The 13,095-nt window shown below is 38.8% G+C and overlaps 1 protein-coding gene across 5 annotated transcripts in view; it reads left to right on the top strand.

Moving 5' to 3' along the window:
• GRM5 (glutamate metabotropic receptor 5) overlaps positions 1-13,095 on the top strand; it is a 504,061-nt gene that overhangs the window by 436,936 nt on the left and 54,030 nt on the right. For all 5 annotated transcript variants that reach the window (XM_055320784.1, XM_055320785.1, XM_055320783.1 and 2 more), the window contains exon 7: positions 8,083-9,022. In XM_055320784.1, the coding sequence (XP_055176759.1) occupies positions 8,083-9,022 (940 nt within the window). The remainder of the gene's footprint in view (positions 1-8,082; positions 9,023-13,095) is intronic.

The following is a 13,095-nucleotide window of genomic DNA, read 5'->3' as shown; positions in this document are numbered from 1 at the left end:
TCAATCAACTCAACGTTAAACCTTCCCCACTAAGGACTTTTTTTTCTGACCTGAAGTAAAACATGTTGCAGTTAACAGCCTTCTTGAGAAGAGTTAATCTGAATTTTATAGTTAGATGGTGTTATAGAATGACTTCTGTCATTCTGTCTACTGCCTTTCTCTTTCCTCTACCTATGCTTCCCGGATCCAGTGAATTACTCAGTTAGATTATTCAGTCAATCATAAAAATTTCTCATTGCCAAGTTAGTACCAGGAATATTTCTAATGTGAAACAAGTCACCTCTAGGCAAAAGTAAGCTTTGGAGGTACATACTTAGTTTTGCTCTCTCTGGTTACCAGAATCTTAAAAATTCAGGTATAATGCACTGAATTTAGACATCTATCTATAATGGTAACTAAGAATTCTGTAACTTGGAACTTCTTAAAGGCAACAAAAAGGGTTTGCTGAGAATGATTTGATCCATACATCAGGATGAAAATTATAAACTTTGATTATGTGGTAAATATATTAATTTGTGAATTGCTATGTAAATATGAGTTAGGCACCATACTGAGTACCAGGGATCCATTTGTGAGGAAAAGAAATAAATTCCCTAACATCCGAGTGTTATAGTCAAGGAATGATAGACGGTAATATAGTGTCTCTCAAATATCTCTCTCTCTCTCTCTCTCTCTCTCTCTCTCTCTTTCTCACACACACATACACACAAAATAGATGATGTTATAGTAAATGCTACAAAGAAAAATAAGGTACCTAAATATCACACACACATAAACACCACTTCCAATTCTTCTAAACCATGGGAATTTTTTTAGCTCAGGCTAAATGAAGAGAAAATATCAAAGGATCAAGGATATGGACCATGCAGAAACAACTGAGTCTGCATTCTTCAGGTATCTCAGCTCAACATCCTAGAAATCAAAATCTAGACAAGTAAAGACAGTGGTAAAGGCAGACTAATGGTGTATGGTTGAAACAGACTAGAAACAAGCATGTTAGTCACCAGTCAACACCTTGTATTCTGGGCAGATCTATTGCTCAGGTGTCAAAGGATAGTTCTACAACAGACCCATATCAGTTTTGCACACTTGAAATGGCCTGACCAACAGCTGAGGACACATGCATCTGATTCTCAGAGATTCTCAGCAACTTCTCTTCCTCTAAAAATATGAAGCTTGTTAAGGAGTTCCTGTCTAGCTGACTTATAGAATATCAGACATCCATCCCAGGATTTTTTAAAAAAAAATTTTATTTATTTATTCATGAGAGGCACACACTGAGAGAGAGGCAGAGACACAGGCAGAGGGAGAAGCAGGCTCCATGCAGGGAGCCTGACATGGGACTCGATCCCAGGTCTCCAGGATCACACCCCGAGCTGAAGGCAGTGCTAAACCACTGAGCCACCCGGGCTGCCCCTATCCCAGGATCTTGACTCCTCATTCCTTCTGCCTACACAGACAAATGGAACAGGGTTTGAAAATGTAATAGTCTAGGAATAATTAACTATAGGACTATTAATCCTTTAAGACTAATACCCAAACAATAAGCATGAGTACCAATTATTACTAAGCATCATATCGTTTTTAGGTGTCCAGGAAATCAGTGGACCATCCATTCTCTAATTAGAGGTATAGAAAGCACATTAGTGGAATCACAGAATGAACATGGATAATACAGTTTTTGGAGTTCACTTTCCCTTAAAAAAAAACTCTTGTATTTTCAAAATACATCACTTCAAGTTATGAAAGGATAGATTTATACTAGAGAACAATACAATAAGGATCAAGCATGAAAAAGGAGGAAAATGAGAAATGGATAACTACTTAAATAGATGTTACCAAACAGGTCTTGGTTTTCTAGTCTGCTGATCATCTGCATTTCTAAAAAGAATTACAATGTTGTGCATCTTCTGTGAAACTCTAATATGCTTGCTAGTAGGGAACTTCATTGACATGATCAAGATTCTTTAAAATAGAACATATACTAAATTGAGTAAATTTATACTAAAACTACAAACTACTGTAAATTCTTAGTTAACGTCTATATACCCTTCCAGTATGTAGTAATTGAGTAGTACACTGAGTACTTCCAGTAAATTATCATTACAATAAGAAGGAAACAAACAACAACAATAAAACAATAAGAAGGAAACAGGAATTAGGGGACACCTGGGTGGCTCAGCAGTTTAGCCCCTGCCTTAGGACCAGGGCATGATCCTGTCCTGGGATTGAGTCCCACATCTGTCTCCCTGCATGGAGCCTCCTTCTCCCCCTGCCTGTGTCTCTGCCTGTCTCTTTCTCTGTCTTTCATGAATAAATAAATAAAATCTTAAAAAAAAAAAAAAAGAAACAGGAATTACAAAACAAACATTAATGGAGAAAATGCTCAGTAATTCACAGAAAGAAATAAAGAAAGATCTAGGAAGAATAACAGGACATTCAGATATTTGTAAACCAATGCACATAGCAGAAGTATTTAAATTTATATCATGATAAGATTAACATTATTCTGAGATTTGGAAGAATATGTTCCATGATAGGAATACAGCAATGGAAGGAAGCCACATTGTTCAAAAGAAATAGATCTAATAGTAGTAAGGGGGAAATAAATAAGAGAAAGAGATCTCATCAGAAGAGATAGATAGCTGCAAATTTGAAGCTCAAAACTTTGTGCCAGCCCTCTAGGTAGGGATTTAAAAAAAAAAAACTATAATGATATTGTTGGAGGAGGGTATGGTGAGCTATCCAACTGATCACTTCCCTTTTTAGCTTCTGATACACTTTTTTCCTTCTGGCTGGTTACCTTAACATCTGTGACATATACTTTCCCTCTGCCCTTCCCTAATATTGATGTTATGCCAGACCTCTGGGCTCTACTCTAATCTGTATCTGTGCATTTCCTCATTTATTGTATTTATTTACAAATCTCTTATTTCCACCTGTAAATAGATGATACCTAAACCTATAACTTCCACCCTGCTATCTTTCCTAAACCTCTGCTTCCACTTACTCAGTAACTCATTAGACAATCAAACACAACATGTCCAAATTGAAACTAATTATCATCCCCATAAAATGTGATCCTTTTCTTCCTATAGCCTTCATCTTAGTTAATAGCTCTGCTATCGACTTGGTTAGAAGCCTCTCTCCTGACAGTTCTCTCTACCTCATAATTTCTTTCAATTCCAGCTCCAAAATGTCTTTCCCAGATCAATGTTTTCTTTAGTACAATGACTTAGTTTTTGCCCTATCATCCCAGAACTATCCTCTTGTGATAGCCTTCTGACTAGTTTATTCACCTACAGTCTCCACTTGCTATCCTGATCTCCTGTCTTCCTAACCTGTCTTCCCCCACCACTAATCTTGGCCTTGAGACAATATAGTTCATGAAAAATCTTAGGCACAGTGTGGGTGATCACACCTGGGAATTATCACATAAGACATTCACCCATTGGATAAGAAGTCAGTCTGACAGTCTAAGCTTGGGCTGCCAACCAAGGATCAATTGTACAGTCACTAAGCTTACTTATTCAAAATAAGATTCCTTTGTCCTGATTCAAAATGCACTGATTCAAAATTTCCTGCTTTGGACTCTCGAATTGTATTTATGTAGACACCTCCTCAAGTGATTGTGATGCATATCCATTTTTGGAATCTCTAAGAACTTATCCAATTATAAGATTCAGTGATTATAACACTCTAATCAGAATCCAATTTGCTATTCCAAGAGAATAGTTACAAAAGTATTTTGTGCAATGGCAGCATCATTTAACTGAACATAAAGCCTTCTGGGTGGTTCACATTAAATGAAAAACATACATTTGAATGTATAAATTCTGCTAAATTTGTGAAGATAATCACATCACATTAGAACCACGACTTACGCACATTTCTTCCAACACATATATCTAATGGGATTTTCTTTAGTTTCATAAATGATGTTAATGGGTTACATGGGAAGAGTTCAAGAATATATTTGATATAAAAAGAGTAGTGAATGCTGTCATATGCAAAACATTTAGGATTAGGGTACTAAGTACATCTAGATAAAAGCAATTAAGACTTAGCAGAACAGCAAAGAAGGAGTAAAATGAAAGCCCTTAAAGTAAATATTTATACATTTTTTTTCAGTTAATTCTTTTTAGCTAATGATTCCTGCTTCATGCACTACATACATGTTTCTTTTTTTTTAAGATTCTATTTATTTATTCATGTGAGACACAGAGACAGAGAGGCAGAGACACAGGCAGAGGGAGAAGCAGGCTCCATGCAGGGAGCCCGATGTGGGACTCTATCCTGGGTCTCCAGGACCACACCCTGGGCTGAAGGCAGTGCTAAACCTCTGAGCCACCAGGGCTGCCCCATACCTGTTTCCTATGTCAGTAAGTTACTGTGGATGTTAGCAGCTTATGACCTAGGAGGGGAAACAGGCCCTGTTAGAATTAACTACAGTAGATAATAAATTTCATTGTCACATCAATGTTCTAAATAAACAGTTATGGAAGAATAAAAATAGGAATGATAGATTAATCCCTATTTTCCTATTGTAAAATAGTCTCTCAACGAACAAATCTATAAATATGAAGCTAAATGCTAAAGTTTTAAAGATTGAATTCCAACATATAAACTGCATATATGCATACAGATGCCTAAATATAAGGATACAGATATACTCATTAGCAATGAGGTATGTGTTTATTTATAATGAATAACATTATGTGAAATAAAGGTCTCATATTTAGTCTGGGCCATCCACATTTTTTTAACTTAAAAGCATCTTGTTTCAATATTAAATACATAGGGCAGCCCGGGTGGCTCAGTGGTTTGGCGCTGCCTTCAGCCCAGGGTGTGATCCTGGAGACCCAGGATCGAGTCCCACATCAGGTTCCCTACATGGAGCCTGCTTCTCACTCTGCCTATGTCTCTGCCTCTCTCTCTTTCTGTCTCTCATGAATAAATAAATAAATCTTAAAAAAAAATAAATACATAGGATTTTTTGTTTGTTTTGCTTTGCTAGAGAGAGCAAGTAAGGAAAAAGGAGCAGGGAGTGAGGGAGAGAGAAAATCTTAAGCAGACTCCAAACCCAGCTTGGAGCCCAACGTAGGGGCTTCATCTCATGACCCTAAGATCATGACCTGAGTCCAAAATCTAAAGTCAGATGCTTAACCAACTGGGCCACCCAGGCACCTAAATACACAGACTTTTTAAATAAGACTGCATTTTCCCATTGAAACAATTCTGTAAAGTGTGCTGAAAATCCTAAGCTAACTCACAAACCCCATTAAACCTATGATGAATTTAATAATAATAATAATAATAATAATAATAATAATAATAATGGTACTATTTGAAGTCGAGATCTTGAAGAAAGGGACTGGCAAGGCAGAAATAAGGGACAGAGAATGTTTTCTTTCCTTTTTACCATAGCTGCATTTAGCCATATTTTGAAAAGAACCACATGCTTCTTTGCTATCATTACTTGCTGTCTCCCTTACCTTCAAGTAACCTTTGGCATTCAAAGCCACTTACTACACTACCCTTGACCATGGAATATAGTAATTTAATAGGAAAATCTTATACCCATATCAATTAGGATTTGATTTGACTGTATATTTCAGGGGTGAAAAGTAGCTTAAACAAAGCAAATGTGATATCCATAGTCTAGAGCTAGTCAGTGGTTCCATGGTTAATAAGGATTCTCTTCCAAACTCAAAACACACTTTCTGTCCTGGAACTCTATACACCATGTTTATATTCCAGGCAAGAGAAGGAGAAAACCGGGAAGGGCAATAGCTTTTTAGCTATTCTCCAAAAATGAGTCATTTTCCTATAAGGAGTATCCCTGCTTACATCTTTCTGGCTAAAACCTAAAACCTAAATCTGATTGCAAATGTTGCTGGAATATGTAGTGTTGTAGCTGCACCCTTTACCAGCCCCAAATGAAATTAGAGATCTGTTGCTGAGTATAAAGGAGAGAATGGATATTTGTAGGCAATTAGTTGTCTCTGCCACATTCCTCAAAAGTCCAGTCCTCAATTGTTAAACTCCTTTCCTACTCACTCAATGTGGTTTCTTTATGTTCCTGTTCTGTAACAAATGCTACTTTATACGTATACCCACACAGGGAAGTGACCCTTCTAGAGCAGTGGTTCCCAACTGTGGCTGCATGCTTAGATGCACTTGCAGTGTCTTTTAAAAATTCTGATGACAAGACCGATTAGATCAGAAACTCTGACAGTGAGACTCAGGCCACAATATTTTAAAAAAAAAATGTCTCTGGGTGATTCCAATGTGTAGCCAAGTTTGAGAACCACTGTTCCTAAAGAAATATGAAAAGAAGGTACATAACCCAAATGATGCCAAGTTTTGCCATTTTTTTCTGACGTGTAATGAAGTGATATAAAAACCTGCAAGCCATGAGTTGAGAGTAATTTTTGGAGTGTTGGCATTTCCCACAAAGGCCAATGGTTTGCCTTTAGGGTCAGTTTTCCTCTACTGCCCCCCTTTTTCTTTTTTTTTTCTTTTTTTTACTAATAAATTTATTTTTTATTGATGTTCAATTTGCCAACATACAGAATAACACCCAGTGCTCATCCTGTCAAATGCCCACCTTAGTGCCCGCCACCCAGTCACCCCCACCCCCCGCCCACCTCCCCTTCCACCACCCCTAGTTCGTTTCCCAGAGTTAGGAGTCTTCCATGTTCTGTCTCCCTTTCTGATATTTCCCACTTATTTTTCCTCCTTTCCCCTTTATTCCTTTTCACTATTATTTATATTCCCCAAATGAATGAGACCATATAATGTTTGTCCTTCTCCGATTGACTTATTTCACTCAGCATAATACCCTCCAGTTCCATCCATGTCGAAGTAAATGGTGGGTATTTGTCGTTTCTAATGGCTGAGGAATATTCCATTGTATACATAAACCACATCTTCTTTATCCGTTCATCTTTTTTCTAAAGTATCTTCTCTTCTATAACATTGGAACCATACAATTCTCTGAAAATCCTAACTTCACAGTGGATTCAGGGACAACATAGATGGGTCCAAATGTTGGTCATCCTTGATGCCTTGACGTCTCAAGTGGCCCCACATCCATTTCACCTCTATATTGCTTCAAATAATTTTTAAATCTGTCTACACCTTTATCTCATCCCAAATCCACACAGCAACCAAAGGTATGTTTAAAACCAGTCTGCAATGTCATTCTTCTCTGTATATAGAGCCCACAAATGATTTCCTATTGGTGTAGTTCTCTCTTGCCTGTAAGATCCCTTCCTGCCTACTTCCCAATCTTATCTAAGACACACATCTCACTTGTATGGTGGCTCCTTTCATACCTTCAGTGCCTCCTAGCTCTTACACAATTAATCTCTGTGTACCAAACCTTCTAGATGCCCAAACTCAGGTAAACCAATATTTCCATTTGTTCATTCCTGTTGATAGAGGCATTTTTTTTTCTTTCTTCCTTTCTTTTTTTTTTCTTTTTTTTTTTCTGAGGGAGGCTTTGATTGCTCCCACAGACTATATCAGGAACCATGTTGTACTTCTTAATGGCCCTTATGGTAGTTAGTAATTATTTTTTAAAGATTTTATTTATTTACTTGAGAGAGAGAGAGAGAACAAGCAGAGAAAAGAAAAACAGCAGAGGGAGAGGGAGAGGGAGAGGCAGGCTCTCTTCTGAGCAGGGAGCCCGATGGCTCGATCCCAGGACTCCAAGATCATGACCTGAGCTGAAGGCAGATGCTTAACTGACTGAGCCACCCAGGCATCCCAGTTGTTAATAATTATTTAGAAGCACTCCCTCCCCAGTTATTTCTTAGAAGAGCAGGGAATATGTTCTTCACCATTTTGTTTTCAGAACCTAGAACAGCTCCTATGACAGAGTATGTGTTACTATAAAAATAAATATATTATGAATGAATATATGAAGAACTGAGTAGTGTAGGATACTGAGATTAGGAAGGTAAATTGGAGTCAGAGTGAAAAGGTCATAAGCAGCTGCTTGTAACTTAGGCAGTTTTCTTAGGTCACCCAAGTAAATGTTTCTATCTTTTTTTCAATATGTGTCTGTCTCTGCAGGTTGTGACTTGATCCCAGTACAGTATCTCCGCTGGGGTGACCCTGAGCCCATTGCAGCTGTGGTGTTTGCCTGCCTCGGCCTGCTGGCCACCCTCTTTGTCACTGCAGTCTTCATCATTTACCGTGATACACCTGTAGTCAAGTCCTCCAGCAGGGAACTCTGCTACATCATCCTTGCTGGCATCTGCCTGGGTTACTTATGTACCTTCTGCCTCATTGCAAAGCCCAAACAGATCTATTGCTACCTTCAGAGAATTGGTATTGGTCTTTCTCCAGCCATGAGCTACTCGGCCCTTGTAACCAAGACCAATCGTATTGCAAGGATCCTGGCCGGCAGCAAGAAGAAGATCTGTACCAAAAAGCCCAGATTCATGAGTGCCTGTGCCCAGCTAGTGATTGCTTTCATTCTCATATGCATTCAGTTGGGCATCATCGTTGCCCTCTTTATAATGGAGCCTCCTGATATAATGCACGACTACCCAAGCATTCGAGAAGTCTATCTGATCTGTAATACCACCAACCTCGGAGTTGTCACTCCTCTTGGATACAATGGCTTGCTGATTTTGAGCTGTACCTTCTATGCTTTCAAGACCAGAAATGTCCCAGCCAACTTCAATGAGGCCAAGTATATCGCCTTTACAATGTACACCACCTGCATCATATGGCTGGCCTTTGTGCCAATCTACTTTGGCAGCAACTACAAAATCATCACCATGTGTTTCTCAGTCAGTCTCAGTGCCACAGTGGCGCTGGGCTGCATGTTTGTGCCGAAGGTGTACATCATCCTGGCCAAACCAGAGAGGAATGTGCGCAGCGCCTTCACCACATCTACCGTGGTGCGCATGCATGTGGGGGATGGCAAGTCATCCTCAGCAGCCAGCAGATCCAGCAGCCTAGTCAACCTGTGGAAGAGAAGGGGCTCCTCTGGGGAAACCCTAAGGTAAAAGTTGTGGGGGAATGTTGTGAGGCACTGGCCCCTAATAACCCAAGCAATGGCATTTGCTTTGTGGGGCTTTTTTTTTTTTTTTTTTCATTTTTTTTCGTGGGGCTTTTAAATGGGAAATACCTGACTAAATGAAACTATGGGAGGCAGAGTGCTGGGAAAGGGGCGTTGGGCATTCTCACTGAATGGTTTTTGTGGGGTTAATTGGATGTGGACCCAGTTACTTATGCCAAAGACAGAAACAGAGAAGTTGGGATAAAGGAAAAAAAAAAAAAAAAACAGTTTCAGCAAAAAGGAAATGAGGTCCTAAAGGGCAGGCAGAGCATAGTTAAGTCATTAAGCCAAGGCAAGGACCTCCAGGTCCTAAGGGGACAGAGATCCATGGGGAACCAAGTTCTACTTTACCAGGACAGAGTAGAGAAGGTTATTGTCAACACAGAAGATTATGCTGAGCAGAGTGCCATGAGCCCTACATATCTGACTGTGCTGTGTGCCTGAACCTTTTTCAAGCCCCGAAGAGCCCTTGACTGCCCATCCCACAGAAACACGTGAATGCAGAATCTGTTTTACTTCTTAATGGGCAACTTGAACACTTTGGGAAATGTTTAAATATTCAAAAGGGGCAAAACAACGAAATGACCTTGCATATAAACAACTAGCCAGTTTCCCATGTTCTCTGTTGCCCACAGTCCCATCCCACGCTTCAAGTTCACCATCCCAGGTAGTAGTTATTGGGCAATTCCCATCTGAAAAGACTCTGAAACTAACAGCTAATGCTTCCCCGCTTCCCCCATGAGGGACTTCCTTGTGTGATAAATGCCTCATAAGGCACTTCAAAAGGTAATGAGATTTTTTTTTTCAGCCAACTGAGATCTGTATCTTTAATAAACATCTAGAGAATACTGGTAGCATAGATTGCTATATTCCATGCTATCCGAGAGATAGATGGTTCCTTAAAACCTGTTTAAATATGACAAACTTTAAGAACCTTAAGTGTAACCTATCATCCCATAGAGCTGCTCAGATTTATGCTCATGGTAAGCCTGGCTAGTAACCACTTTCTTCTTCCCTGCTTCTCTGGATAAGGGAAGACTGTGGCCTCTGTGAGGGGACAATGTGAAATTAGTGCAGCTAATAACTTCACAACATGGAGGCAATGAGATCATCTTATCAGTGGCTTGGGAACAAATTTGGAGGTATTAAAAAGGCCACATAGATTGTTACTGGGAATAAGGACTCCCTCCACTTAAGAAGTATATATAAGAAGAACTAGTCTGGGTATTATCTACTTACTTACAGAGATTGTACAGTTAAAGTCTAGACAAGTAAATGGAAGATAAACATCTTTTTGAACGGAAGATAAATAGCTAAATATTATTGCTTGAATGATTCTCTTATAATTTAGCCTGCATGGAAAGTCCAACCTTTCTATCAGCCCTAATTCTTCAAAGCCTGAATAATGGTGATGGTAAAGATACCATGTCTTGTGAGGATTGAAAAGCACTTACAAGATACTTAATCACATAGCTTAATTCATTTGCATTATTACCTTGTATCCTTGCCTCTTTTAATTTTTTTTCTAATTCCTATATGCCTCTCATCTCTTTCCATGTACTCTGAGCAAGGTATTTAACTGAATCGTAAATCTTGAGGCAAACAATTGTGTCTTCTACTTCTTCAATAAATCGTGGCAGTGTCATGGTCTATCCACAAAACACCTTTCATATATCTGACATGCCAGAGCATTTTCCATCTGCTTTCCTGACTCCTCTCTAGAATATTCTTTTTCTGAAATTGTGCAAGATCAGCCTTTTGTCTAAGGAAATTTATTTTTCAAACTTTTCTTTTACCAGTATCTTTTTAAACTCTCTCTTCAAATCAAACTTTCCAAGGCATCTTGATAAGTCAAACAGACAGGCTACTATACTAGAGGGATGGAGTTGTGAGCCTATGCCTAAGCACCTCAAAAAGTCACTTAGGGCAGGTTTCCCAGACAGTGTGGAGCGATGGGAAAGAGCACTGGCTTTATAGCCAGCTTCTCCTGGGTCTGAACCCTGGCCCTACCTGCCATTCCTTCTCTCTGAGCCTGAGTTTCTTCATCTGCCAAATTGAAATCCTATCATCCACCTCAGAGGATTGTAAAGAGTGAAAGAAACAATATATGTGTAAAGGCCAGGTACACAGTAAGTAGATGCTTTACTGAAGATATCAGAGTACAGAGCCAGGCAGCCCTGGGAATGAATAATGGCTGGCAGCATCACTTAACAGCTGTGGAACCATAGGCAAATCAATTAACCTCTCTAGGCCTTGGTTTCCTCCTCCGATGAATGGAGATAATGAAACACAGCCTTCACACAGGATTGTGAGACTAAATGAGTATATACTTGTAAACTATATGCCATGCAGTAAGCACTTCCTAAGTGTTTGTTTACTATTATTTTTAACTACATTAACGATCATCAGTCTTCTTCCACACCTGAGAGTCTCTGTCAGGAATGCAACCTGAATAATCCTAATAACAAAAAGAGAATTGTAAAAGGCAATATAGGTTTATAGACACATTGATTACACAGCCTGAGCTTTCCAGAGCATCTCCATTTTTACGTGGTCTAGTTCCTTGCCAGATTGTAAAGCATACCCTCTGTCCTAATTTAAGCAAGGCAAACTCCTTAGAAGTGGGAGCCTTGTCTACCCTGTCATCACTCTACCTCCAGTGCCTGGAAGTATCCAGAAGGGCACTTGACACACAGAAGACACTTAATAATCCTTGTTATATTTATTGATCCAATAAATTTGGGAAAATAGGAATGTGGTGATTATTTCTTGCTTGTGTTCAGGTGTGCATATTACTATCCCCTAGTGGTTCTACTACCTTTCATAACATTAAGCCTAATGTGATCTGTATTACAAATATCCCCTGCACCCCCACAGTTTCCAGTTTCTGCTCAAGAATTAGGTTATTAATTCCATCCATTAATATCATGTTTTGCTATAATTCTAACATACCTCTAGTAACATTAGGTGACTATTTTCAACTATTTCGTCTCTACTTTAGTAAATAAGGGGCAACAGAAATAACACAATTTACTGATAGTGCCTATAGAAAACAGAAATTTTTGGCAATATCTTAACTTGTTTTCCCTAAAGGGCCATGTAGTCCTTGATGATCAGATTTTGCAGTCAGTAGCTTTGGATATTAGAATTTCGAACAGTGAGAAGGGACCTTTGACACTTCTTGAGTTTTCTGTACATAATCTTTGGCAAGACAGGCTATAGTCTGATTATATAGTGACTTCTTTTTGCCATTAACTAGCACATTCAGGCTGGAACCAGCTTTTGATATGGAGAAGAAGGCCAGAAGAAGCTGTAATATCCTTGCATCACACACATCTCCTACCAGACCTTACCCCTTTTAGCTATTAACTTATAAAATAATTTAGATTCAAACTAAAATTATTTTCTTCTATGTCTCCCAAGAGCTCTCACACTATTTCTGATCCAACATCAAGATGTTTAGAGTGTTGATGTGATATTTATCACATTGTAAGATCTAACTGGTTATGTATGGATTTATCTTCCCTTTTAGTTTATAAATTCCAGTGTGTATCACATTTATCTCTAGGACTTAAACAATGGGGGAAAATTGAACTTAGATGCTTGTAATATTTTCACATTTTATTCTAAATTACCTTTATTAGTTGGGTTTCTCAGGCTTGAATTCTATTATATGCCAATGAGCCCATCAATTGGAATCTACAGGAGGCTTAAATAGTTAACTTAAATCTCTGACTGTAGGTCTTTGGGGGAGAAGCAGCTTCTATGCTCCAACCAACCTGATTCTGCTTTCTTCCATCTGTTACATAGAGAGGCAGGCTACTATAAATCCAGAATGGATCTGGGCCATGTTTGAAAAGGCCTTATGCATATCCCTTCCACATCTCATGGCAGACAGCTAGGGATCCATTTTAAAGATGACAGTAATTGCATACTTTAGAATAAAAATAATACCTCCTGAGGTTATAGTGACTGTGTTTCCAAAAGTTAGGGCACATTCTTGCAGCAATGGATGT

The sequence above is a fragment of the Nyctereutes procyonoides genome, unplaced genomic scaffold (genome assembly GCF_905146905.1).
Source record: "Nyctereutes procyonoides isolate TBG_1078 unplaced genomic scaffold, NYPRO_anot_genome, whole genome shotgun sequence".
Classification (NCBI taxonomy): domain Eukaryota; kingdom Metazoa; phylum Chordata; class Mammalia; order Carnivora; family Canidae; genus Nyctereutes; species Nyctereutes procyonoides.
This window is presented reverse-complemented; position numbering and strand designations above follow the sequence as displayed.